At 54.2% G+C, this 27,426-nt stretch overlaps 2 protein-coding genes across 2 annotated transcripts in view; one reads left to right on the top strand and one right to left on the bottom strand.

The window, feature by feature from the left end:
- Positions 1-979: 979 nt before the first annotated feature.
- ddx18 (DEAD (Asp-Glu-Ala-Asp) box polypeptide 18) lies at positions 980-6,160 on the top strand. Its single transcript, XM_056425738.1, has 14 exons — positions 980-1,123; positions 1,524-1,673; positions 1,771-1,941; positions 3,245-3,380; positions 3,482-3,582; positions 3,716-3,915; positions 4,218-4,332; positions 4,488-4,627; positions 4,699-4,860; positions 4,935-5,087; positions 5,164-5,277; positions 5,362-5,418; positions 5,511-5,688; positions 5,804-6,160. Exons 1-14 carry the CDS (start codon positions 1,018-1,020, stop codon positions 5,944-5,946), a joined length of 1,926 nt encoding a protein of 641 aa, XP_056281713.1. The 5' UTR covers positions 980-1,017; the 3' UTR covers positions 5,947-6,160.
- Positions 6,161-6,282: 122 nt separating this feature from the next.
- LOC130201608 (glycerol kinase-like) overlaps positions 6,283-27,426 on the bottom strand; it is a 36,062-nt gene continuing 14,918 nt past the window's right edge. Inside the window, exons 9-20 of the mRNA XM_056426686.1 lie at positions 24,580-24,615; positions 23,985-24,052; positions 10,955-10,985; positions 10,350-10,430; positions 9,949-10,027; positions 9,682-9,778; positions 8,841-8,925; positions 8,651-8,771; positions 7,406-7,549; positions 7,250-7,336; positions 7,104-7,166; positions 6,283-6,605 (exon numbers count right to left, since the gene is read on the bottom strand). Coding sequence (XP_056282661.1) covers positions 7,105-7,166; positions 7,250-7,336; positions 7,406-7,549; positions 8,651-8,771; positions 8,841-8,925; positions 9,682-9,778; positions 9,949-10,027; positions 10,350-10,430; positions 10,955-10,985; positions 23,985-24,052; positions 24,580-24,615 — 891 coding nt within the window. The 3' untranslated portion in view covers positions 6,283-6,605; position 7,104. The remainder of the gene's footprint in view (positions 6,606-7,103; positions 7,167-7,249; positions 7,337-7,405; positions 7,550-8,650; positions 8,772-8,840; positions 8,926-9,681; positions 9,779-9,948; positions 10,028-10,349; positions 10,431-10,954; positions 10,986-23,984; positions 24,053-24,579; positions 24,616-27,426) is intronic.

The raw sequence follows: 27,426 nt of genomic DNA, 5'->3' as shown, positions 1-27,426 counted from the left end.
TTCAAAACAGAGGATGTAGTTTCTGATGAATCTAGAGCTGTGAGAAACAATTCAGACATTAAACCTGAAGGTTCCTTAATCATGGCATTTAAAGCCCCGCATTTAGTGAGGCAGCTCTCTAGTGGGGCAACATGGTACTACAAGCTCCTTGAGATATGATGGAGCATCATTTGTAGGAGGAGAAGAATTTTAAATGTGATCTGGATGTTACAGGGAGCCAGTGCAGTGCAGCTAATACAGGAGTCATGTGATATCTGTTCTTAGTTTTAGTGGAACATTAGAGGAAAAATTCATGTTTGAGCACTAACATTGTTTTACAAATGTTGTGGGTAACAGAATAAATAAAACACCTTCATCAACAGTATTTTGATACAATCCATGCAGTGCTAATCACAGTACAATAAACTAATATATTAGTATAGAGTTGTTCTTTTAAAATCCACTACTGACAGCTGCCACTGCATCTAGTAGTATGACATCGGAAAGAAGCCTAAAATTATATATCAGACAGTGACACAATATGTTATATATTTATTAAAATACAGTTAATGTTAAACCCCGTGTTTCATTTGTGTACGTGTTATTAGAAACATGTGGGCGCAGCTGAGCAGACTCAGGTTACAGCTACATTTTAAACAAACGTTTTAGTTGCAGCATATTTCTTAAAACTTCTTCCTTTTATGGCGGTTTGCAAACAGCTTTCGTGTGCATTAACCCCACCCACTAATCTGGATATTGACTTAATGAAAGTTAATATTTTCTCCTAAAAAACAAACAAACATAAAAGTTAAATTAATCCTCAGATTCTACTCATTAGTCGTGTTGCCTCTAAATATCAATTTCTTCAAACTGCCATCGTTTCTGTGTCTTTAATAACTCTCGTGTTCCTCGAGGAAGTTGATAAATGCCTGTTCGACGAGCGAGGAGGTCCTTTGACTTTTTACTCAGGCAACGGAGACGGCAGCCCGGAAAGCGCCTGAGCAGCGCTCTCGTACACACACGTGCTGCCCCGTTGCCATGGCGGACCTACAGATGAAGCTGCTGCGGAAGAAAATTCTGAAAAGAAATGAGAAGAACAAGGAGCGCAAAGTTATCCGGGAGCAGATAGAGGGTGAAAAGTCAGGTGCGTGCGCAGGATGAACGGAGAGCGCGCGCGTTGTTGGTTGTTTCGTGTGTTTCTGAGGCGGGGACGACCTCGCGTGCTAAGCTCAAGCTAGCTGCGTTAGCATGTTTTTTATTCAACGGTCTCATCAAACGGGTCCAACGTAAAGTAACGTTAGCTGACATTAATGTGTAACATGACACGCTTGTGTGAGTTTGTCATCGTAAAGTGTCGCGGAGTATTATTATGTATAAGAGCGTCGCCACACGGTAGCTAGCTGGTGGTAGCATCGTAACTAAAGTGTGTGCTTCATGGATGTTAGCGGAAGGCCCAACTGTAAACTGACTTCCTCCAAACCGTTTCCGTCACGTGACTGATCGGCTAAGGAACGTTGTGTGTGTTGTCGCGATGTGTTTGTCAGTCAACTCTAACGGACTGGAGGAGAAGCCGAAGAAGCAGCAGAAGAAGAAATGGATCGCGGTCCCACTGGAAGTGGCCCCGGAAGAGGAAACTCCTCTGAAAAAGAAGACTAAGAAGAAACGGAAGCTGGCTGACGCTGCGGAGTCACCAGGTAAGAACTGGCGGGGTTGTCGCTTCTGATACTGATGAGCTGCGGTGTGTGTGTGTGTGTGTGACGTGCAACTAACACGTGGTACTGCTCGTCCCAGTTGAGAAGAAGACCAAAACAGTGGAGGAAGAGGAGGGAGACACTCTGGAGGATGGAGAAGAGAAAGGCCGTAAACCAGAGGAAGATGACGATGAAAAGAAGGAGCAGGAGGAGGACCACAACAGTGAAGAGGAAGATGAAGAACAGCCTGAGTTACCATCTGGTTTAACAGGTATTTCCATTAGTAGAGTCTAAGAGCCAAATGCATGATTTCATTTGTTATAATAATTTAGTTTTAAAAGATTTAAAAAGGTAACTGAATGTAAATCCTTTTCATTATGATTTGAAAGAATGTTTAGTTTAACATATCATTTAGTATTGTATTTGAAAGTTGAATAACTTGTCAGAATGCAGGCTCCCAATCAGGTGACGTCACGTCATTATAACACCTGTGTGTTGGACTGTCGGTGCTGATTTGAGTTCAAAGATGTTAGAAGCGACATAGTTTTTTGACCGCGTGACCATGTACTATATGTTTTTTAGTAAACATCATTTTGTATGAAAGAACTACTTGTGTCACTCGCGTGTCGATTAATAGCTTTTAAGACTGATCTCAAAAGTGTGGTACAGAAGACCCAGAACTAGACGGAGTGCCACTACAGAGTCCTGGATCCGGTCCGGGCTTACAGCTGCTGGACCGGCTTTGTGGTTGGAAAGCACATCATTAATGTTTCCTTAAAGTCCACCGTGAATAGTTGAGCTGTGAAAAGCAACTTGTTGGCCTTATTTTCTAAGTTGTGACATCAGTAAGCTAGATTTATATACAATTATGCACCCCCCAAAAACACAATGTGCTTTCTGTAAATATATATCCAACTTTTATTCCTGCTAACATATTTGCTTTATTCTTGTATCAAATAGATCTAAAAGTAATTGAGCTGCGTCCTGGGCCTTTTTGATAATACCTCTTTATTTAATAGCAATAAATAAATAAAGCAATGCTACAATATATACCTTTATTTTCTCTGAACACACGTCTTGCTCATACAACACACACGTGGTGTTTGTGTGTTGTATATATTTATGAATTCTGCTCTATTCTCCAGCGGGCAGCTAAATTGCAACGCGTTTGTCACGTGACACATTGTCAGTTATTCATACACATAACCTACATTATTATCAGGCTTCTTCATGTGTCCATACCTGTATTTAGTTCACCAGGTAACTGGTGCTCTCGGGGCCCAGCTGCCTGCATCAACCCGTAAAGCTCTTCACTGACACACGGTCAGTCACAGCGTTGCCTTTATGTGTTGCCCGCTCAGTGTCTCCATCATGAAACGGGTGTCAACTAAGGCATACAGAGACTGTTGTGGTTGTCTGTGGGAGGAGCCTCCAGTGGCCCTCTCAGGTACAACGGCAAGGACACATGGATTAGTTTAGTTCCTCTGCTGATCCTCCTGTCTTCTTGCCCTTTTATAACCTGGCCTTTTCCTGAAATGCAGTTCCACTCATGAAATGTGTCGCTTGTGTTTCAGGAGCATTTGAGGACACGTCCTTCTCCTCTCTGTCTGAGCTGGTGAGTGAGAACACGCTGAAAGCCGTGAGGGAGATGGGCTTCGAACACATGACTGAGATCCAGCACAAAAGTATCCGCCCCCTGCTGGAGGGAAGGTGAGCCGCTGGTGGTTCATAATCTTTTGGCTCATTTCAGATAAAACCCACATTGCCTGGAGACCGGAACGTAAAGCGTGCTTCTGTCTGCTTCTCTTCAGGGATGTTCTGGCTGCTGCCAAGACGGGGAGCGGTAAAACCTTAGCCTTCCTCATCCCGTCGATAGAGCTCATCTATAAACTCAAGTTCATGCCCAGGAACGGTACGACTCGCTTCATTTGAGTTGTTGATTTCTGTGGGATGTAAAGAGAAAAGCGTTCCTGAACGCATCCCTACTCATGGAAGTTGCGTGGAAGCCTTCCACTAATCCCCCCTCCTTCCTTCCTTCCTTCCAGGCACCGGCGTGGTGATCCTCTCCCCCACGCGCGAGTTGGCGATGCAGACGTACGGCGTGCTGAAGGAGCTGATGGTGCACCACGTGCACACCTTTGGTCTGACCATGGGAGGCAGCAACCGCTCGGCGGAGGCCCAGAGGCTCGCCAACGGGGTCAACATCGTGGTGGCCACGCCCGGCCGTCTGCTGGACCACCTGCAGGTGAGCAGGGCCACACGGTGGTCAGACAGGAGGTCGTCGTAAAGCTCTTCACTGTCACGCGGTCAGTCACAGCGTTGCCTTTATGTGTTGCCCGCTCAGTGTTTCCATCATGAAACGGGTGTCAACTAAGGCATACAGAGACTGTTGTGGTTGTCTGTGGGAGGAGCCTCCAGTGGCCCTCTCAGGTACAACGGCAAGGACACATGTTCCTCACGTCTCATCCTCGTGACCTTCTGCCTGAAATGCAGTCTGTCTTTGGGAGGCTGTTCCTCCTGTAAACCGTCTTATCTGTGTGTCTTCAGAACACTCCTGGGTTCATGTACAAGAACCTCCAGTGTCTGATTATCGACGAGGCCGACCGGATCTTAGAAGTGGGCTTTGAGGAGGAGCTGAAGCAGATCATCAAGCTGCTGCCAAGTACGTTCGGTCGTGTCGTTGAAGGAGCACGTCGGCCATTTAGGACCGGTGGTCAGAGGCGGAGCTACAGGGTTAACTCCACAGGCTGATTGTACTCTTCATGCTCTCTGAACCACGTCCACCCCGGTCCCGTTTAACGCCGTCTCGCCCCCCAGAGAAGAGGCAGGCCATGCTGTTCTCGGCCACGCAGACCCGTAAGGTGGAGGATCTGGCTCGCATCTCCCTCAAGAAGGAGCCGCTGTACGTCGGCGTGGACGACGACAAGGACCACGCCACCGTCGACGGCCTGGAGCAGGTACCGTCTGGCCCCGCCCCCCGCACCGTGGAGGCCTCCTGTGGCGCTCTGTAACCCGTCTGGTGTTTCAGGGTTACGTGGTGTGTCCGTCGGAGAAGCGCTTCCTGCTGCTCTTCACCTTCCTGAAGAAGAACCGCAAGAAGAAGATCATGGTGTTCTTCGCCTCCTGTATGTCTGTGAAGTTCCACTACGAGCTCCTCAACTACATCGACCTGCCCGTCATGGCCATCCATGTAAGAAGCCCCTCCCCCTCGTGCGTGGAGTAGTGTTCCGGCGCCTCACCCGTCTCTCGTTCTGTCTCCTCCAGGGCAAGCAGAAGCAGACCAAGCGCACGACCACCTTCTTCCAGTTCTGCAACGCCGACACGGGCATCCTGCTGTGTACCGACGTGGCGGCCCGAGGCCTGGACATCCCCGAGGTGGACTGGATCGTCCAGTACGACCCCCCAGATGACCCCAAGGTACCGAAGCTGCACCTCGATCGCCGATGGCGCGTTGAGACGAGGGCGTGTCCTAAGCTGGGCTTTGCGTCCGCAGGAGTACATCCACCGGGTGGGCCGGACGGCCAGAGGCATCAACGGCCGCGGCCACGCGCTCCTCATCCTGCGGCCGGAGGAGCTCGGCTTCCTGCGCTTCCTCAAGCAGGCCAAGGTAACCTGGAGCCCCGCGCTCATGTCCTCCTTCACCCAGCAGGCGGCCTGAGCCAGGTCTTACTCTGCTGCTTCCTCTGTCCAGGTCCCACTGAGTGAGTTTGACTTCTCCTGGAGTAAAATCTCCGATATCCAGTCCCAGGTGAGAAACGTCCCGAGCGTCTTCACGTCTTTGGCCTTCTAAAGATGTTAAAGAGTCTCAGTCCAACGAGACCTCTGCCTCTCGTTCCCTAGATGGAGAAGCTGATTGAGAAGAATTACTACCTCCACAAGTCGGCCCAGGAGGCCTACAAGTCGTACGTGAGGGCGTACGACTCGCACTCGCTCAAACAGATCTACAACGTCAACACCCTCAACCTCCCCATGGTGGCGCTGTCGTTCGGCTTCAAAGTGCCGCCCTACGTGGACCTGAGTATCCTTTGCTGCTGGCCGGTTGATGTGGTCGTGATCCGTCTGTTTGATGTGCATGATGTCGGTCCGGTTTAAACCAGAACAACGTGTTCCTCCTTAACTCGGCTGTTCTCCAGGCGTTCACTCCGGTAGAGGTGGGAAGCTCCAGAAGCGAGGCGGCGGGGGAGGCTTTGGATACCAGAAGGCCAACTACGGGAAATCCAGGATCTTTAAGCACGTCAACAAAGGAAAGGGGGACGCGAGGCAGTTCTCCCGCTGAGCCCCCCCCCCCCCCAGAGAACTCTCTTGTCTACCTGAAGACCTTTTATCTGATGAACCTTGCTTTGCTCGCTGCTCTCCGACATGTGGAGAGCATTTTGTAAATGTACACGTGGTGTGTGTGTGGGGGGGGTCCCTCCCGTGCTCCGCTGTGGACTCACTTTGCTAACATGACCTCATGTTACCTGTCTGGAATATAAAATCTGTCGACTTTCCCGAAATTTGCTTCATTTATGCTGCGTGGCCATGGAACCAGTAACTCAGTCCTCCCATGATGTGTGTGTGGGGGGGGGGGGGGTCACGCAACATCTGAACCACGTGGGGAAAACCGTTTAGCTCATTGTGAAAATATTTATTACATTTTTATTTCATTTACACTAAAACAAACACTAATCAGGTGTAAGTTATGCAGTCAATTTATATATATTTATATATACAAAAAGTGAATTTGTCTCATACGTTCAAAGTTAAGAGCTCCACTCGTCACCAGCGGCGCCCACCTGCTCCAGTGGTCGTTCAGCACTTCAGACTAACGGCTCAGTCTCAGGAAAATCCAGATTATTTTAAAGAAAAAGTGCTGGATGAGCGTCTGACGCCCCGAGAGGCCGTCCTCCTCCAGCTGCTACCCATGACTATGGAGAGCAGGTCACACCTGGTGATCTGGGAGAGAGAAAAGATTGAGTAGTTGCCTGTGTTTACCTGTGGTCATGTGACAGACGCTCAGAAGCCTCTTGTCATGCATGGCCACAGGGTTGTCAACCCTCACGAGGCCCTCTAGTGGCGTTGGAGTGAATTGTAACCACAAACTGGATTAAAATTTAAAATGGATTTTTCATTTACTCATTTAATTAAGTGTTTTATTTAACCGAGTTCTTTGAAAGATTATTTACCATTCAGCAGCGATAGGTGGACTACGAGGGCTTAGTTGGGCTTTTGTAGGTTACAAAGACAAGTTAGAGTCAAAGGAAAGAACAAGAGAATCAAAGTGTTTCCTTATTGTTAAATCCTATTCATCCTCGTATATTGATTGTCATTTTCTGAGGGTTCTTTACACAAATATTTAATAACTAATTTGGAAAATTCTGATAATTGTTTATTAAACCCCCCCCCCCCCTTTTTTTTCATGTACAACGGCCCTTCTGTCTCACACACACACACCTTAGGGTGCTGCTCTGGCGGGGGGAGGGGAGTCTTTCATCTTCTTTCCTGCACCTGTTGTCGCTGAGAGATTATGCCACACAAACTGTTTTAAAAACACTTCCTGTCCGTCACGTGACACACTGTTCATACACTCGAGGTACTACCGGGGGCCGTGCAGCTCGGCTCCGTGGTCTCCCAGTTCATGGACCTCTGGACGGCCTTCTTCCATCGGGCGAAGCGGAACTCGCTCTCTGTGGGACAGACGGGTCAGCCGGTGTCATACACGGGGCCGCCACCAGGTGGCAGCAGACCTCTCTCACCTTCAGTGTTGATCTGAGGCTCGTACTTCTCATACGTGACGTGGGGTAGATGGCCGGGGCTCAGGCTCCACACGCCCACCCCCTCTGCTGCCCCCGCCACCATGGCTGCTCCCAGAGCCGTGGTCTCCGACATGGTGGGCAGCACTGGACACACACACACACACACACACGTTAAACTGGCCATTCAGAGCCACTGTCGTGCAAACGTGTTCAACGAGGGAGATGATTAAATCTCTACGTTCATGTGTTTTTCACAGAGGAATAGACTGATGTATCCAGAAGGACCGGTGCTGATGAGTTCAGGGTCCGCGTGGTAATGTTCACGGGGGGCAGTTATGTACACATCAGTACATTTGATGTACATCAAAGTCAACATGTGTCCTCCTGACCTCTTGGCCCATTGAAACGTGGACACAGAGGTTTAAAGTCCAGGTTCAGTCAACGCTTACTCAATCTGACGAACACATGTATGAACTTTAAAAAGGTATTGTTTGAAGTAGAAGAGACATATTTACTGGAGGTGTCACTTCAAAGGGATCAGATGTGAGATGTCCCTTCTAAGACTTCTACATCTTCTTTAAACATCTAAATAACATCTTTTAAGTGACGTTGTCCTTTCAAGCCGTTCTTTGGTTCTCCTAATTTACTTTCTCTGTTGTTCTTTACTTTGTATTTTACCATTACATTTGTTTTGCTTGATTCTCTGCAGAGCACTTTGTAAACCCGTTTTTTAAAGGTGTATCAATAAAGTTATTATTAAATGAAGTCGTGTGTCATCACCAGCAGACTGTTGTCACTCAGCAGCACGTCTTCATCACACGACACACATCACACTGCATTGAGCTACCGTAACAGAAATAAATCCTTCCACTTTTTCATATTTCCAATAGGATTTAATTTAAATGATTTCTGTTAAACATGTGTGTATGAGCTCCTTCGCTTTGCTGTCCCTAAACTTGTAGTTGTTCTAACCAAGAGGTTAATTATCCTAATCCTTGCAGTCTACCGTTGGACAGTCTGAGGAGCCCCAATGCATTGTGGGTCAGTCGAGTCTGTCTGGTAAGCTCACATCTCATTCCCAAACCCACACACGGAGTTACACACCATACGCAGTCGGAAGAGGCTGTGAGCATGTGACCTCCAGCACATCCTAGTCAACAATTACCCACAATGCAAGGCGATCGTCTCCAGGTCAGATATTCAGGTGTCTAGAAGTGTGTGTGTGTGTGTGTGGAGGCCTCGTACCCACGGGGATGCTCAGGATGTCGGCCTGCAGCTGCATCAGCAGCCGGTTGGAGGTCATGCCTCCGTCCACCTGCAGCTGCGTCAGAGGGACGCCGCTGTCCTGGTTCATCGCATCCAGGATCTGACACACACACACACACACATTAGGGCTTTGGCATTTGGACAGGGTGCCTCTGTGACAGCGGCTCACCTCTCGGGTCTGGAAGCAGACGGCCTCCAGGGCAGCGAAGGCCAGGTGGTTCTTGTTGGTGAACTGAGTGAGTCCACAGATGATGCTGCAGAACAACCGGATGTTAGAGGAGCTCTAGTGTGGTTATTAACTCACCACAAAGGGGTCGGCCATGTTCATGCGTTCACGTTGCCAACGGGGGAGAAACTAGGAAATCACACCTGGAATCTCCAGAGGAACAGGAAGTCTAATGAGCTTCTCACCTTGTTCATCGCCGGAGGAAAGTTTCACCAGAGGAACCTTTATAAAGTCTTTGTTTGTTTTTCTTTTAGACTCGTATGTCTGACTGCTACTTGAAGTTTATTTAATAATTCTTGATATATAATTTCTAACTTATGTTGTCTAAATCTTTGTTGTTGTGAGCTATTTTTCACTTTATTACTATTATTATTAATATTATTAATAATAATAATATTATTACTACAATCACTTCATGTTGGACAAGAGAGAAACATACTTTCAGATCTTCTGTATGTTTGCACCAATGGAAGAATAAGTTTTTTTTAATAATAATAATTTAGGATGGGAATATTAAAGCATTTTTGCTTCTACTCATACTTTTTCAGTTTCTCTTTTTGTATATTAAATATAATCATATTGTATTGTATTGCAATGATTAACTGAATAAAAATACACAACAACAACAATAAAGAAGATTTCTTTCCCTGATTATTTTTCTCATCTGTGACAATAGGTGAAAAAATAAATAAATGTTTGTTGTTGTAATACTCATTGTGTCCACAAGAGGCATCTCGACCTCATGTTCTGAAGAGGACTAAAGGGTCTCAGAAGGCTTCCTCACCCTCGGGCGCTGGGCTCCCAGTACGGGGCGTAGAGGCCGGAGAAGGCCGGCACGAAGTAACAGCCGTGAGACGAGCCGGCTGCAGCCGCAAGCTTCTCTGAGGAGCAGAGGAAGGACAGGAGGAAGAGGAGGGACAGGAGGAACAGGATGAAGAAGAGGGACAGGAGGGACAGGAGGAAGAGGAGGGACAGGAGGAAGAGGAGGAACAGTTACTAGTCAAACTCAGACACCTCCTTCAGGTCAGAGGAGGCGCTGCGGGGTCCGGACCGATCTCTGAGGACGACTTCAGGATGCCGAGGTTGTCCTTCAGCCAGCGCACCATCGCCCCGGCAATGGCCACCGAACCCTGGGAGGAGAAGGAGGAACACGTGAGAGGCCCGTTCACCAAGGGAGGACTCCACTGCACCGAGGAGGAGGAGGAGGAGGAGGAGGAGGAGGAGGAGGAACACGTGAGAGGCCCGTTCACCAAGGGAGGACTCCACTGCACCGAGGAGGAGGAGGAGGAGGAGGAGGAGAAGGAGAAGGAGGAACACGTGAGAGGCCCGTTCACCAAGGGAGGACTCCACTGCACCGAGGAGGAGGAGGAGGAGGAGGAACACGTGAGAGGCCCGTTCACCAAGGGAGGACTCCACTGCACCGAGGAGGAGGAGGAGGAGGAGGACACGCACCTCCAGAGCGTAGCAGGCCGGCTCGTCTTTCCCCAGTTTGTAGGCCACCGTCGTCAGCAGGCCGTGGTCCGACTGCAGAGGCTACAAGAGTACTCAGAGTGAGGCATAGACACAGAGTGAGGCGTACTCAGAGTGAGGCGTACTCAGAGTGAGGCGTACTCAGAGTGAGGCGTACTCAGAGTGAGGCGTACTCAGAGTGAGGCGTAGACTCAGAGTGAGGCGTACTCAGAGTGAGGCGTACACACAGAGTGAGGCGTACTCAAAGTGAGGCGTACTCAGAGTGAGGCGTACTCAGAGTGAGGCGTACACACAGAGTGAGGCGTACTCAGAGTGAGGCGTACACAGAGTGAGGCATACTCAAAGTGAGGCGTACTCAGAGTGAGGCGTAGACTCAGAGTGAGGCGTACTCAAAGTGAGGCGTACTCAGAGTGAGGTGTACTCAGAGTGAGGCGTACTCAGAGTGAGGCGTAGACTCAGAGTGAGGCGTACTCAGAGTGAGGCGTACACACAGAGTGAGGTGTACTCAAAGTGAGGCGTACTCAGAGTGAGGCGTACTCAGAGTGAGGCGTACACACAGAGTGAGGCGTACTCAGAGTGAGGCGTACACAGAGTGAGGCATACTCAAAGTGAGGCGTACTCAGAGTGAGGCGTACACACAGAGTGAGGCGTACTCAGAGTGAGGCGTACTCAGAGTGAGGCGTACTCAGAGTGAGGCGTAGACAGAGTGAGGCGTACTCAGAGTGAGGCATAGACACAGAGTGAGGAGTACACAGAGTGAGGCATAGACACAGAGTGAGGAGTACTCAAAGTGAGGCGTAGACTCAGAGTGAGGCGTAGACTCAGAGTGAGGCGTACTCAAAGTGAGGCGTAGACTCAGAGTGAGGCGTAGACTCAGAGTGAGGCGTACTCAAAGTGAGGCGTAGACTCAGAGTGAGGCGTACTCAAAGTGAGGCGTACTCAGATTGAGGCGTAGACTCAGAGTGAGGCGTACTCAAAGTGAGGCGTACACTCAGAGTGAGGCGTACTCAGAGTGAGGCGTACACACAGAGTGAGGCGTACTCAAAGTGAGGCGTAGACACAGAGTGAGGCGTACTCAAAGTGAGGCGTACTCAGAGTGAGGCGTACTCAGAGTGAGGCGTACTCAGAGTGAGGAGTAGACACAGAGTGAGGCGTACTCAGGTGAGGCGTGCACACAGGTGAGGCGTGCTCAGGTGGCGTACTCAGAGTGAGGCGTACTCAGTGAGGCGTACTCAGAGTGAGGCGTACACAGAGTGAGGCGTACTCAAAGTGAGGCGTACTCAGAGTGAGGCGTAGACTCAGAGTGAGGCATACTCAAAGTGAGGCGTACACACAGAGTGAGGCGTACTCAGAGTGAGGCGTACTCAGAGTGAGGCGTACTCAGAGTGAGGCGTACACAGAGTGAGGCGTACACACAGAGTGAGGCGTACACACAGAGTGAGGCGTACACACAGAGTGAGGCGTACTCAAAGTGAGGCGTACTCAGAGTGAGGCGTAGACTCAGAGTGAGGCATACTCAAAGTGAGGCGTACACACAGAGTGAGGCGTACTCAGAGTGAGGCGTACTCAGAGTGAGGCGTACTCAGAGTGAGGCGTACACAGAGTGAGGCGTACACACAGAGTGAGGCGACACACAGGTGAGGCGACACACAGGTGAGGCGTGCTCAAAGTGAGGCGTGCTCAGGTGAGGCGTACTCAGAGTGAGGCGTACACAGAGTGAGGCGTGCTCAGGTGAGGCGTGCACAGGTGAGGCATACTCAAAGTGAGGCGTGCTCAGGTGAGGCGACTCAGAGTGAGGCGTGCTCAAGTGAGGCGACTCAGAGGTGCTCAGGTGGCGACTCAGGTGAGGCGACTCAGAGTGAGGCGTGCTCAGGTGAGGCGACACACAGGTGAGGCGTACTCAAGTGAGGCGTGCTCAGGTGAGGCGTGCTCAGGTGAGGCGTACACACAGAGTGAGGCGTACTCAAAGTGAGGCGTACTCAGAGTGAGGCGTAGACTCAGAGTGAGGCATAGACTCAGGTGAGGCGTACACAGAGTGAGGCGACTCAGGTGAGGCGTGCTCAGAGTGAGGCGTACTCAAAGTGAGGCGTACTCAGAGTGAGGCGTACTCAGAGTGAGGCGACTCAGGTGAGGCGTGCTCAGAGTGAGGCGTGCTCAGAGTGAGGCGTGCTCAGGTGAGGCGAGACTCAGGTGAGGCGACTCAGGTGAGGCGTGCTCAGAGTGAGGCGTGCTCAGGTGAGGCGTACTCAGGTGAGGCGTGCTCAGAGTGAGGCGTGCTCAGGTGAGGCGTACTCAGAGTGAGGCGTACTCAGAGTGAGGCGTACTCAGAGTGAGGCGTACTCAGAGTGAGGCGTGCTCAGGTGAGGCGACACACAGGTGAGGCGTGCTCAGAGTGAGGCGTGCTCAGGTGAGGCGACACACAGAGTGAGGCGTGCTCAGAGTGAGGCGTACTCAGGTGAGGCGTGCTCAGGTGAGGCGTGCTCAGGTGAGGCGTGCTCAGGTGAGGCGACTCAGAGTGAGGCGTACTCAGGTGAGGCGTGCTCAGGTGAGGCGTGCTCAGGTGAGGCGTGCTCAGGTGAGGCGTGCTCAGAGTGAGGCGTACTCAGGTGAGGCGTGCTCAGAGTGAGGCGTGCTCAGGTGAGGCGTGCTCAGGTGAGGCGACTCAGGTGAGGCGTGCTCAGGTGAGGCGTGCTCAGGTGAGGCGTGCTCAGGTGAGGCGTGCTCAGAGTGAGGCGACTCAGGTGAGGCGTGCTCAGGTGAGGCGTGCTCAGGTGAGGCGTACTCACAGGTGAGGCGTACTCAGGTGAGGCGTGCTCAGGTGAGGCGTGCTCAGGTGAGGCGTGCTCAGAGTGAGGCGTGCTCAGGTGAGGCGTGCTCAGGTGAGGCGTGCACTCAGGTGAGGCGTGCTCAGAGTGAGGCGTGCTCAGGTGAGGCGTGCTCAGGTGAGGCGACTCAGAGTGAGGCGACTCAGAGTGAGGCGTGCTCAGGTGAGGCGACTCAGGTGAGGCGTGCTCAGGTGAGGCGTGCTCAGGTGAGGCGTGCTCAGGTGAGGCGTGCTCAGGTGAGGCGTGCTCAGGTGAGGCGTGCTCAGGTGAGGCGTGCTCAGGTGAGGCGTGCTCAGAGTGAGGCGTGCTCAGGTGAGGCGTGCTCAGGTGAGGCGTGCTCAGAGTGAGGCGTGCTCAGGTGAGGCGTACTCAGGTGAGGCGTGCTCAGGTGAGGCGTGCTCAGGTGAGGCGTGCTCAGGTGAGGCGACACACAGAGTGAGGCGTGCTCAGGTGAGGCGTGCTCAGGTGAGGCGTGCTCAGGTGAGGCGTGCTCAGAGTGAGGCGACTCAGGTGAGGCGTGCTCAGGTGGGCGTGCTCAGGTGAGGCGTGCTCAGAGTGAGGCGTACTCAGGTGAGGCGTGCTCAGGTGAGGCGTGCTCAGGTGAGGCGTACTCAGGTGAGGCGACTCAGGTGAGGCGTGCTCAGGTGAGGCGTGACTCAGGTGAGGCGACTCAGGTGAGGCGACACAGGTGAGGCGTGCTCAGGTGAGGCGACTCAGGTGAGGCGACTCAGAGTGAGGCGTGCTCAGAGTGAGGCGTGCTCAGGTGAGGCGTACTCAGGTGAGGCGTGCACAGGTGAGGCGACTCAGGTGAGGCGTGCTCAGGTGAGGCGTGCTCAGGTGAGGCGACTCAGGTGAGGCGACTCAGAGTGAGGCGACACACAGAGTGAGGCGACTCAGGTGAGGCGTGCTCAGGTGAGGCGACACAGAGTGAGGCGACTCAGAGTGAGGCGTGCTCAGAGTGAGGCGACTCAGGTGAGGCGACTCAGAGTGAGGCGTGCTCAGGTGAGGCGTGCTCAGAGTGAGGCGACTCAGAGTGAGGCGACTCAGGTGAGGCGTGCTCAGAGTGAGGCGACTCAGGTGAGGCGTGCTCAGAGTGAGGCGTGCTCAGGTGAGGCGACTCAGAGTGAGGCGACTCAGAGTGAGGCGTGCTCAGGTGAGGCGTGACTCAGGTGAGGCGTACTCAGAGTGAGGCGTGCACACAGGTGAGGCGACTCAGAGTGAGGCGTGACTCAGGTGAGGCGTGCTCAGGTGAGGCGACTCAGGTGAGGCGTGCTCAGGTGAGGCGTGCTCAAAGTGAGGCGTGCTCAGGTGAGGCGTGACTCAGGTGAGGCGTGCTCAGGTGAGGCGACTCCAGGTGAGGCGACTCAGAGTGAGGCGACTCAGGTGAGGCGACACACAGAGTGAGGCGACTCAGAGTGAGGCGTGCTCAGAGTGAGGCGACTCAGGTGAGGCGCTCAGTGGGCGACTCAGGTGAGGCGTGCTCAGGTGAGGCGACTCAGAGTGAGGCGTGCTCAGGTGAGGCGTGCTCAGGTGAGGCGACTCAGAGTGAGGCGTGCTCAGGTGAGGCGTGCTCAGAGTGAGGCGACTCAGGTGAGGCGTGCTCAGGTGAGGCGACTCAGGTGAGGCGTGCTCAGGTGAGGCGACTCAGAGTGAGGCGTGCTCAGAGTGAGGCGACTCAGGTGAGGCGTGCTCAGGTGAGGCGTGCTCAGGTGAGGCGACTCAGGTGAGGCGTACTCAGAGTGAGGCGTACACACAGAGTGAGGCGTACTCAGAGTGACGCGTGCTCAGGTGAGGCGACTCAGGTGAGGCTCAGAGTGAGGCGTGCTCAGAGTGAGGCGACTCAGGTGAGGCGTGCTCAGAGTGAGGCGACTCAGGTGAGGCGACTCAGAGTGAGGCGTGCTCAGGTGAGGCGTGCTCAGAGTGAGGCGACTCAGGTGAGGCGACTCAGGTGAGGCGACTCAGAGTGAGGCGTGCTCAGAGTGAGGCGTGCTCAGGTGAGGCGACTCAGGTGAGGCGACTCAGAGTGAGGCGTGCTCAGGTGAGGCGTACTCAGGTGAGGCGACTCAGAGTGAGGCGTACTCAAAGTGAGGCGTACTCAGAGTGAGGCGTACTCAGAGTGAGGCGTACTCAGGTGAGGCGACTCAGAGTGAGGCGACTCAGAGTGAGGCGACTCAGAGTGAGGCGACTCAGGTGAGGCGTGCTCAGGTGAGGCGCACTCAGGTGAGGCGTGCTCAGGTGAGGCGTACTCAGAGTGAGGCGTACACACAGAGTGAGGCGTACTCAGAGTGAGGCGTACTCAGTGTGAGGCGTACTCAGAGTGAGGCGTACTCAGGTGAGGCGTGCTCAGGTGAGGCGACTCAGAGTGAGGCGTGCTCAGGTGAGGCGACTCAGAGTGAGGCGTGCTCAGAGTGAGGCGACTCAGGTGAGGCGTGACTCAGAGTGAGGCGTGCTCAGGTGAGGCGTGCTCAGGTGAGGCGTGCTCAGGTGAGGCGACTCAGGTGAGGCGTGCTCAGAGTGAGGCGTGCTCAGGTGAGGCGTGCTCAGGTGAGGCGTGCTCAGGTGAGGCGTACTCAGAGTGAGGCGACTCAGGTGAGGCGTGCTCAGAGTGAGGCGACTCAGAGTGAGGCGACTCAGGTGAGGCGTGCTCAGGTGAGGCGACTCAGGTGAGGCGTGCTCAGGTGAGGCGACTCAGGTGAGGCGTGCTCAGAGTGAGGCGACTCAGAGTGAGGCGTGCTCAGAGTGAGGCGACTCAGGTGAGGCGACTCAGAGTGAGGCGTGCTCAGGTGAGGCGACTCAGGTGAGGCGACTCAGAGTGAGGCGACTCAGAGTGAGGCGTGCTCAGGTGAGGCGTACTCAGAGTGAGGCGTGCTCAGGTGAGGCGTGCTCAGAGTGAGGCGACTCAGGTGAGGCGTGCTCAGGTGAGGCGACTCAGGTGAGGCGACTCAGAGTGAGGCGACTCAGGTGAGGCGTGCTCAGGTGAGGCGTGCTCAGAGTGAGGCGACTCAGGTGAGGCGACTCAGAGTGAGGCGACTCAGGTGAGGCGACTCAGGTGAGGCGTGCTCAGGTGAGGCGACTCAGAGTGAGGCGACTCAGGTGAGGCGACTCAGAGTGAGGCGACTCAGGTGAGGCGTGCTCAGAGTGAGGCGTGCTCAGAGTGAGGCGTGCTCAGGTGAGGCGACTCAGGTGAGGCGACTCAGAGTGAGGCGACTCAGGTGAGGCGTGCTCAGGTGAGGCGACTCAGGTGAGGCGACTCAGGTGAGGCGACTCAGAGTGAGGCGTACTCAGGTGAGGCGCACTCAGGTGAGGCGTGACTCAGGTGAGGCGACTCAGAGTGAGGCGTGCTCAGGTGAGGCGTGCTCAGGTGAGGCGACTCAGGTGAGGCGTGCTCAGGTGAGGCGTGCTCAGGTGAGGCGACTCAGGTGAGGCGACTCAGAGTGAGGCGACTCAGGTGAGGCGACTCAGGTGAGGCGTGCTCAGAGTGAGGCGTGCTCAGAGTGAGGCGTGCTCAGGTGAGGCGTGCTCAGAGTGAGGCGACTCAGAGTGAGGCGTGCTCAGGTGAGGCGACTCAGAGTGAGGCGTGCTCAGGTGAGGCGTGCTCAGGTGAGGCGTGCTCAGAGTGAGGCGACTCAGGTGAGGCGTGCTCAGGTGAGGCGTACTCAGAGTGAGGCGACCAGGTGAGGCGACTCAGGTGAGGCGTGCTCAGAGTGAGGCGACTCAGAGTGAGGCGACTCAGAGTGAGGCGTGCTCAGAGTGAGGCGACTCAGGTGAGGCGACTCAGAGTGAGGCGACTCAGAGTGAGGCGCACTCAGGTGAGGCGTGCTCAGGTGAGGCGTGCTCAGGTGAGGCGTACTCAGGTGAGGCGACTCAGGTGAGGCGTGCTCAGAGTGAGGCGACTCAGGTGAGGCGACTCAGAGTGAGGCGACTCAGAGTGAGGCGTGCTCAGAGTGAGGCGTACTCAGGTGAGGCGCTCAGGTGAGGCGACTCAGAGTGAGGCGACTCAGAGTGAGGCGTGCTCAGAGTGAGGCGTGCTCAGGTGAGGCGTACTCAGAGTGAGGCGCACTCAGAGTGAGGCGTACTCAGTGCGACGCGTACTCAGAGTGAGGCGTACTCAGAGTGAGGCGACTCAGAGTGAGGCGTGCTCAGAGTGAGGCGACTCAGAGTGAGGCGCTCAGGTGAGGCGACTCAGAGTGAGGCGACACACAGGTGAGGCGTACTCAGAGTGAGGCGTACTCAGAGTGAGGCGTACTCAGAGTGAGGCGTACTCAGAGTGAGGCGTACTCAGAGTGAGGCGTACTCAGAGTGAGGCGTACTCAGAGTGAGGCGTACACACAGAGTGAGGCGTACTCAGAGTGAGGCGTACTCAGAGTGAGGCGTACTCAGAGTGAGGCGTACTCAGAGTGAGGCGACTCAGAGTGAGGCGTAGACTCAGAGTGAGGCGTCCTCAGAGTGAGGCGACTCAGGTGAGGCGTACTCAGAGTGAGGCGTACTCAGAGTGAGGCGTACTCAGAGTGAGGCGGACTCAGTGAGGCGACTCAGGTGAGGCGTGCTCAGGTGAGGCGACTCAGGTGAGGCGACTCAGGTGAGGCGTGCTCAGGTGAGGCGTACTCAGAGTGAGGCGACTCAGGTGAGGCGACTCAGGTGAGGCGACTCAGAGTGAGGCGACTCAGAGTGAGGCGTGCTCAGGTGAGGCGTACTCAGAGTGAGGCGTACTCAGAGTGAGGCGAACTCAGAGTGAGGCGCTCAGGTGAGGCGACTCAGGTGAGGCGTGCACTCAGGTGAGGCGTGCTCAGGTGAGGCGACACAGAGTGAGGCGACTCAGAGTGAGGCGACTCAGAGTGAGGCGACTCAGGTGAGGCGACTCAGGTGAGGCGACTCAGAGTGAGGCGACTCAGAGTGAGGCGACTCAGAGTGAGGCGTGACTCAGGTGAGGCGTACTCAGAGTGAGGCGTACACACAGAGTGAGGCGTACTCAGAGTGAGGCGTACTCAGAGTGAGGCGTACTCAGAGTGAGGCGTGCTCAGGTGAGGCGACTCAGAGTGAGGCGACTCAGAGTGAGGCGACTCAGGTGAGGCGACTCAGGTGAGGCGTGCTCAGAGTGAGGCGACTCAGAGTGAGGCGTGCTCAGGTGAGGCGACTCAGGTGAGGCGTGCTCAGGTGAGGCGTGCTCAGAGTGAGGCGACTCAGGTGAGGCGTGCTCAGAGTGAGGCGACTCAGAGTGAGGCGTGCTCAGGTGAGGCGACTCAGAGTGAGGCGACTCAGAGTGAGGCGACTCAGGTGAGGCGTACTCAGAGTGAGGCGTACTCAGAGTGAGGCGTACTCAGAGTGAGGCGTACACACAGAGTGAGGCGTACTCAAAGTGAGGCGTACTCAGAGTGAGGCGTACTCAGAGTGAGGCGTACTCAAAGTGAGGCGTGCTCAGGTGAGGCGTACTCAGGTGAGGCGACTCAGAGTGAGGCGTACTCAGAGTGAGGCGTACTCAGAGTGAGGCGTACTCAGAGTGAGGCGTAGACTCAGAGTGAGGCGTACACACAGAGTGAGGCGTACTCAGAGTGAGGCGTGCTCAGGTGAGGCGTGCTCAGGTGAGGCGACTCAGGTGAGGCGACTCAGGTGAGGCGACTCAGGTGAGGCGCTCAGGTGAGGCGACTCAGGTGAGGCGTGCTCAGTGAGGCGACTCAGGTGAGGCGTGCTCAGGTGAGGCGACTCAGGTGAGGCGTGCTCAGGTGAGGCGACTCAGAGTGAGGCGTGCTCAGGTGAGGCGTGCTCAGAGTGAGGCGTACTCAGAGTGAGGCGTACTCAGGTGAGGCGACTCAGGTGAGGCGACTCAGAGTGAGGCGTGCTCAGAGTGAGGCGTACTCAGGTGAGGCGACTCAGAGTGAGGCGTGCTCAGGTGAGGCGACTCAGAGTGAGGCGTGCTCAGAGTGAGGCGACTCAGGTGAGGCGACTCAGGTGAGGCGACACAGAGTGAGGCGCACTCAGAGTGAGGCGTACTCAGAGTGAGGCGTACTCAGAGTGAGGCGTACTCAGAGTGAGGCGTACTCAGAGTGAGGCGACTCAGGTGAGGCGACTCAGAGTGAGGCGACTCAGAGTGAGGCGACTCAGGTGAGGCGTGCTCAGAGTGAGGCGACTCAGAGTGAGGCGACTCAGAGTGAGGCGACTCAGGTGAGGCGACTCAGGTGAGGCGTGCTCAGGTGAGGCGTACTCAGAGTGAGGCGTACTCAGAGTGAGGCGTACTCAGAGTGAGGCGTACTCAGAGTGAGGCGTACTCAGTGAGGCGTACTCAGAGTGAGGCGACTCAGGTGAGGCGACTCAGGTGAGGCGACTCAGAGTGAGGCGACTCAGAGTGAGGCGACTCAGGTGAGGCGACTCAGGTGAGGCGTACTCAGAGTGAGGCGTACTCAGAGTGAGGCGTACTCAGAGTGAGGCGTAGACTCAGAGTGAGGCGTACTCAAAGTGAGGCGTACTCAGAGTGAGGCGTACTCAGAGTGAGGCGTACACACAGAGTGAGGCGTACTCAGAGTGAGGCGTACTCAGAGTGAGGCGTACTCAGAGTGAGGCGTACTCAGGTGAGGCGACTCAGAGTGAGGCGACTCAGAGTGAGGCGACTCAGAGTGAGGCGTGACTCAGGTGAGGCGACTCACAGAGTGAGGCGACTCAGAGTGAGGCGTGCTCAGGTGAGGCGACTCAGAGTGAGGCGACTCAGAGTGAGGCGTGCTCAGGTGAGGCGACTCAGAGTGAGGCGACTCAGGTGAGGCGTACTCAGAGTGAGGCGTACTCAGAGTGAGGCGTACTCAGAGTGAGGCGTACTCAGAGTGAGGCGTACTCAGAGTGAGGCGTACTCAGAGTGAGGCGTACACACAGAGTGAGGCGTACTCAAAGTGAGGCGTACTCAGAGTGAGGCGTACTCAGAGTGAGGCGTACTCAGAGTGAGGCGTACTCAGAGTGAGGCGTACTCAGAGTGAGGCGTACTCAGAGTGAGGCGTACACACAGAGTGAGGCGTACTCAAAGTGAGGCGTACTCAGAGTGAGGCGTACTCAGAGTGAGGCGTACTCAGAGTGAGGCGTACTCAGAGTGAGGCGTACTCAGAGTGAGGCGTACTCAGAGTGAGGCGTACTCAGAGTGAGGCGTACTCAGAGTGAGGCGTACACAGAGTGAGGCGTACTCAGAGTGAGGCGTACTCAGAGTGAGGCGTACTCAGAGTGAGGCGTACTCAGAGTGAGGCGTACTCAGAGTGAGGCGTACTCAGAGTGAGGCGTACTCAGAGTGAGGCGTAGACTCAGAGTGAGGCGTACTCAAAGTGAGGCGTACTCAGAGTGAGGCGTACTCAGAGTGAGGCGTACTCAGAGTGAGGCGTACTCAGAGTGAGGCGTACTCAGAGTGAGGCGTACTCAGAGTGAGGCGTACTCAGAGTGAGGCGTACTCAGTGAGGCGTACTCAGAGTGAGGCGTGCTCAGGTGAGGCGTGCTCAGAGTGAGGCGACTCAGGTGAGGCGACTCAGGTGAGGCGACTCAGAGTGAGGCGACTCAGAGTGAGGCGTGCTCAGGTGAGGCGACTCAGGTGAGGCGACTCAGGTGAGGCGACTCAGAGTGAGGCGACTCAGAGTGAGGCGACTCAGAGTGAGGCGTGACACAGAGTGAGGCGACTCAGGTGAGGCGACTCAGAGTGAGGCGTACTCAGAGTGAGGCGTACTCAGAGTGAGGCGACTCAGAGTGAGGCGACTCAGGTGAGGCGACTCAGAGTGAGGCGACTCAGGTGAGGCGACCAGAGTGAGGCGACTCAGGTGAGGCGACTCAGGTGAGGCGACTCAGAGTGAGGCGTGCTCAGGTGAGGCGACTCAGAGTGAGGCGACTCAGAGTGAGGCGACTCAGAGTGAGGCGACTCAGAGTGAGGCGTGCTCAGGTGAGGCGTGCTCAGGTGAGGCGTGACTCAGGTGAGGCGACTCAGAGTGAGGCGACTCAGAGTGAGGCGACTCAGGTGAGGCGACTCAGGTGAGGCGACTCAGAGTGAGGCGACTCAGAGTGAGGCGACTCAGAGTGAGGCGACTCAGAGTGAGGCGACTCAGGTGAGGCGACTCAGGTGAGGGCGTGCTCAGGTGAGGCGTACTCAGAGTGAGGCGTACTCAGAGTGAGGCGTACTCAGAGTGAGGCGACTCAGAGTGAGGCGACTCAGGTGAGGCGACACCAGAGTGAGGCGTGCTCAGAGTGAGGCGTACTCAGGTGAGGCGACTCAGGTGAGGCGACTCAGAGTGAGGCGACTCAGGTGAGGCGTGCTCAGAGTGAGGCGACTCAGAGTGAGGCGTAGACTCAGAGTGAGGCGTACTCAGAGTGAGGCGTACTCAGAGTGAGGCGTACTCAGAGTGAGGCGTACTCAGAGTGAGGCGACTCAGGTGAGGCGTGCTCAGAGTGAGGCGACTCAGAGTGAGGCGACTCAGAGTGAGGCGACTCAGGTGAGGCGACTCAGGTGAGGCGACTCAGGTGAGGCGACTCAGAGTGAGGCGACTCAGAGTGAGGCGACTCAGAGTGAGGCGACTCAGAGTGAGGCGACTCAGAGTGAGGCGACTCAGAGTGAGGCGACTCAGAGTGAGGCGTGCTCAGAGTGAGGCGACTCAGGTGAGGCGACTCAGAGTGAGGCGTACTCAAAGTGAGGCGTACTCAGAGTGAGGCGTACTCAGAGTGAGGCGTACACACAGAGTGAGGCGTACTCAGAGTGAGGCGACTCAGGTGAGGCGACTCAGGTGAGGCGACTCAGAGTGAGGCGACTCAGGTGAGGCGACTCAGAGTGAGGCGACTCAGGTGAGGCGTGCTCAGGTGAGGCGACTCAGAGTGAGGCGACTCAGGTGAGGCGTGCTCAGAGTGAGGCGACTCAGGTGAGGCGACTCAGGTGAGGCGACTCAGGTGAGGCGACTCAGAGTGAGGCGTGCTCAGGTGAGGCGACTCAGGTGAGGCGACTCAGAGTGAGGCGTGCTCAGAGTGAGGCGACTCAGAGTGAGGCGTGCTCAGGTGAGGCGACTCAGAGTGAGGCGTACTCAGAGTGAGGCGTACTCAGAGTGAGGCGTACACACAGAGTGAGGCGTACTCAGAGTGAGGCGTACTCAGTGTGAGGCGTACTCAGAGTGAGGCGTACTCAGAGTGAGGCGTACTCAGAGTGAGGCGTACTCAGAGTGAGGCGTACTCAGAGTGAGGCGTACTCAGAGTGAGGCGTACACACAGAGTGAGGCGTACTCAGAGTGAGGCGTACTCAGGTGAGGCGACTCAGAGTGAGGCGACTCAGAGTGAGGCGACACAGAGTGAGGCGACTCAGAGTGAGGCGACTCAGAGTGAGGCGACTCAGAGTGAGGCGACTCAGTGAGGCGACTCAGAGTGAGGCATACTCAGAGTGAGGCGTACACAGAGTGAGGCGTACTCAGAGTGAGGCGTACTCAGAGTGAGGCGTAGACTCAGAGTGAGGCGTACTCAGAGTGAGGCGTACTCAGAGTGAGGCGTACACACAGAGTGAGGCGTACTCAGGTGAGGCGACTCAGAGTGAGGCGACTCAGAGTGAGGCGACTCAGAGTGAGGCGTGCTCAGAGTGAGGCGTGACTCAGGTGAGGCGACTCAGAGTGAGGCGACTCAGAGTGAGGCGACTCAGAGTGAGGCGTGCTCAGAGTGAGGCGACTCAGAGTGAGGCGACTCAGAGTGAGGCGACTCAGAGTGAGGCGACTCAGAGTGAGGCGTACTCAGAGTGAGGCGTACTCAGAGTGAGGCGTACTCAGAGTGAGGCGTACTCAGAGTGAGGCGTACTCAGAGTGAGGCGTAGACTCAGAGTGAGGCGTACTCAGAGTGAGGCGTACTCAGAGTGAGGCGTACTCAGAGTGAGGCGTAGACTCAGAGTGAGGCGTACTCAGGTGAGGCGACTCAGAGTGAGGCGTACTCAGAGTGAGGCGTACTCAGAGTGAGGCGTACTCAGAGTGAGGCGTACTCAGAGTGAGGCGTAGACTCAGAGTGAGGCGTAGACTCAGAGTGAGGCGTACTCAGAGTGAGGCGTACTCAGAGTGAGGCGTAGACTCAGAGTGAGGCGTAGACTCAGAGTGAGGCGCACTCACAGAACAACGGGGACAAAGTCACATCTCTCATCTAGAAGCATCTCCATGTCTGAATGCGTCTGCGTCTACGTCTGCCTCTACGTTTACGTCTACATCTGCGTCTACGTCTGTGTTTACGTCTGCGTCTACGTCTGTGTTTACGTCTGCGTCTGCGTTTGTAGCCGATTTCAGGATTGTGACTCACTGAATACTATTTAAATTACGTATTTGTCAGTTCATTTATTGTTGTGGTCGTCGGCGTACGAGAACCAGTTTCTATTTATCCGTGTATCTTTATTCCACGAAACAAAGGGGATCATGTTTAAAGTTGGGCGTGGTCAGTGAGGATGCTCTCCCTGAGGACCAATCAGCAGCCTGATACAAACCCCATCGTTGGTCTCCTTCGTCCTTATTCTAACTTGACTTTTTAGGTGTTTAGGGTGTTTCTCTCCTATAAACATATTTTACACACCTTTATTTGAGGTCTTTCCCTTCATGCTACTCCATTTCCACAGTCTTAGAACATGATAATTGGTGAGTCCCTTCAGTTCACCTTGATTTAACCTTGATTTCATGATCAGAAGTATTGTATATGCCGACAGTTACGTTATGACATGCATAGCTCGAGCCTAGCGGCTTCCCACTGGAAACCTTTACTGTCTCCATGGTTAAGGCATCTATAAGTATCTGGTTTCAACAACGATGAAACACCAGGAGGTCAAAGGTCGGCTCACGTGTTTTTGGCCTGGCCTTCCTGGAAGCACATCTGACCAACCAGAGCAGCCGATTGGTCGCCGAGACACTGATGGAAACAAGGCGGCAGTCAGAGGGCGGTCAACACACCCACATATACACACATATATACACACACATGATAAGAATGACTTTAATTAGGTTGACCAAGATATTAACATTTCACATAAAAAGAATATGATTCAAACGTATGAACACACAATACAAACACAACCAGCTGCACTAAAGTCAATAGTGAGTGACTTTCTGTGTTCAGGTGGACAGAGACCAGCAGGCTGGGACCCTGAGAGACTCAGAGACTGAGAGACTGAGAGACTGAGAGACTCAGAGACTGAGAGACTGAGAGACTCAGAGACTGAGAGACTGAGAGACTCAGAGACTCAGAGACTGAGAGACTGGGAGACTGAGAGACTGAGAGACTGAGAGACTGAGAGACTCAGAGACTGAGAGACTGAGAGACTGAGAGACTGAGAGACTCAGAGACTCAGAGACTCAGAGACTCAGAGACTGAGAGACGGAGAGACTGAGAGACTCAGAGACTCAGAGACTGAGAGACTGGGAGACTGAGAGACTCACCCCGGAGATGGGAACTCCTGCCAGAGAGCTGGACTTCTGCTTGGAGAGAACACACACACACACACACACACACACACATAGACAGACACACAGACGCACACACACACACACACACACACACACATCAATAAATAAGTGTTGGCATTGTAGTGAACTTGTGGAACAGGACATTCACCTCGATGCCACAGACATCTCCATAATATCACTATTTTTTTTAATAACTTCACCTTTCTAAGACTAAACTGATGTTGTTGCCTGACTCCTCCTGAAGCCGAGCACCTCCACCCTCAGCTCAACGCGTCATGTGACTCCACCCTCAGCTCAACGCGTCATGTGACTCCACCCTCAGCTCAACGCATCATGTGACTCCACCCTCAGCTCAACGCGTCATGTGACTCCACCCTCAGCTCAACGCGTCATGTGACTCCACCGTCAGCTCAACGCGTCATGTGACTCCACCCTCAGCTCAAGGCGTCATGTGACTCCACCCTCAGCTCAACGCGTCATGTGACTCCACCCTCAGCTCAACGCGTCATGTGACTCCACCCTCAGCTCAACGCGTCATGTGACTCCACCCTCTGCTCAACGCGTCATGTGACTCCACCCTCAGCTCAACGCGTCATGTGACTCCACCCTCAGCTCAACGCGTCATGTGACTCCACCCTCAGCTCAACGCGTCATGTGACTCCACCCTCAGCTCAACGCGTCATGTGACTCCACCCTCAGCTCAACGCGTCATGTGACTCCACCCTCTGCTCAACGCGTCATGTGACTCCACCCTCTGCTCAACGCGTCATGTGACTCCACCCTCAGCTCAACGCGTCATGTGACTCCACCCTCAGCTCAACGCGTCATGTGACTCCACCCTCTGCTCAACGCGTCATGTGACTCCACCCTCAGCTCAACGCGTCATGTGACTCCACCCTGTAGCGTAACCAGAGAGTCCGGAGTGTGACGGAGACTGATCAGTCCTTCAGATCACAACGTGATCAGCGCTCATCATTTACAGGATTAGGAACTTTCCCGTTGAAATGTGCAGATTCAACCATAAAAAACTGTCCAGTGACGAGTCCTCGCAGCCCAATGAGCCGGCCAGGTCACGTGACGGGGTCAAAGGTCAGGGGAACAATAAGTAACTACGTTCTGGAGAAAGACCAATCAGACCCATAAAGAAAACAAACAGAGCTGCCGCGTTGCTGAGCTGTGACCTGCAGGGCAGAGTACACCACCACCAATCAGCTTACACACACACACACACACACACACACACACGGCTACATGGCATTTTATCAGCTCATTCAACACAATGAAAGACTCCTGGATCCAGAAACCTCTCACGGTCATCTGCGCTCAGTGAATTAAATACAGCCGATAATAATGATAATAATGATCCTGTTGACCCTGTTGAGACTCTGTTGAGACTCTGTTGACCCTGTTGAGACCCTGTTGACCCTGTTGAGACTCTGTTGACCCTGTTGACCCTGTTGAGACCCTGTTGACCCTGTTGAGACTCTGTTGAGACTCTGTTGACCCTGTTGAGACCCTGTTGACCCTGTTGAGACTCTGTTGACCCTGTTGAGACTCTGTTGACCCTGTTGAGATTCTGTTGACCCTGTTGACCCTGTTGAGACTCTGTTGACCCTGTTGAGACCCTGTTGAGACTCTGTTGACCCTGTTGAGACTCTGTTGACCCTGTTGAGACTCTGTTGACCCTGTTGAGACCCTGTTGAGACCCTGTTGAGACTCTGTTGACCCTGTTGACCCTGTTGAGACCCTGTTGAGACTCTGTTGACCCTGTTGAGACCCTGTTGAGACTCTGTTGACCCTGTTGAGACCATGTTGACCCTGTTGAGACTCTGTTGTCCCTGTTGAGATCCTGTTGACCCTGTTGAGACCCTGTTGACCCTGTTGAGACCCTGTTGAGACCCTGTTGAGACTCTGTTGACCCTGTTGAGACCCTGTTGAGACTCTGTTGACCCTGTTGAGACCCTGTTGACCCTGTTGAGACTCTGTTGACCCTGTTGACCCTGTTGAGACCCTGTTGAGACTCTGTTGACCCTGTTGAGACCCTGTTGAGACTCTGTTGACCCTGTTGACCCTGTTGAGACCCTGTTGAGACTCTGTTGACCCTGTTGACCCTGTTGAGACCCTGTTGAGACTCTGTTGACCCTGTTGAGACCCTGTTGAGACTCTGTTGACCCTGTTGAGATCCTGTTGACCCTGTTGAGACCCTGTTGAGACCCTGTTGACCCTGTTGAGATCCTGTTGACCCTGTTGAGACTCTGTTGAGACCCTGTTGACCCTGTTGAGACCCTGTTGAGACCCTGTTGAGACCCTGTTGAGACTCTGTTGACCCTGTTGAGACCCTGTTGACCCTGTTGAGACTCTGTTGACCCTGTTGAGACCCTGTTGACCCTGTTGAGACTCTGTTGACCCTGTTGAGACTCTGTTGAGACCCTGTTGACCCTGTTGAGACTCTGTTGAGACTCTGTTGAGACCCTGTTGACCCTGTTGAGACTCTGTTGAGACCCTGTTGACCCTGTTGAGACCCTGTTGACCCTGTTGAGATCCTGTTGACCCTGTTGAGACTCTGTTGAGACCCTGTTGACCCTGTTGAGACCCTGTTGAGACTCTGTTGACCCTGTTGAGACCCTGTTGAGACCCTGTTGACCCTGTTGAGACTCTGTTGAGACCCTGTTGACCCTGTTGAGACCCTGTTGAGACTCTGTTGACCCTGTTGAGACTCTGTTGACCCTGTTGAGACCCTGTTGACCCTGTTGAGACTCTGTTGACCCTGTTGAGACTCTGTTGAGACCCTGTTGACTCTGTTGAGACTCTGTTGACCCT

The sequence above is a fragment of the Pseudoliparis swirei genome, chromosome 2 (assembly GCF_029220125.1).
Source record: "Pseudoliparis swirei isolate HS2019 ecotype Mariana Trench chromosome 2, NWPU_hadal_v1, whole genome shotgun sequence".
NCBI classification, from domain to species: domain Eukaryota; kingdom Metazoa; phylum Chordata; class Actinopteri; order Perciformes; family Liparidae; genus Pseudoliparis; species Pseudoliparis swirei.
This window is presented reverse-complemented; position numbering and strand designations above follow the sequence as displayed.

Excerpts from the sequence above, each read along its gene's own strand:
- ddx18 (XM_056425738.1), top strand. The coding sequence starts at position 1,018 with ATGGCGGACCTACAGATGAAGCTGCTGCGGAAGAAAATTCTGAAAAGA. Across the intron at positions 1,124-1,523 it reads GATAGAGGGTGAAAAGTCAG|TCAACTCTAACGGACTGGAG; the intron begins GTGCGTGCGCAG and ends TGTGTTTGTCAG. Across the intron at positions 4,861-4,934 it reads TGCCCGTCATGGCCATCCAT|GGCAAGCAGAAGCAGACCAA; the intron begins GTAAGAAGCCCC and ends TGTCTCCTCCAG.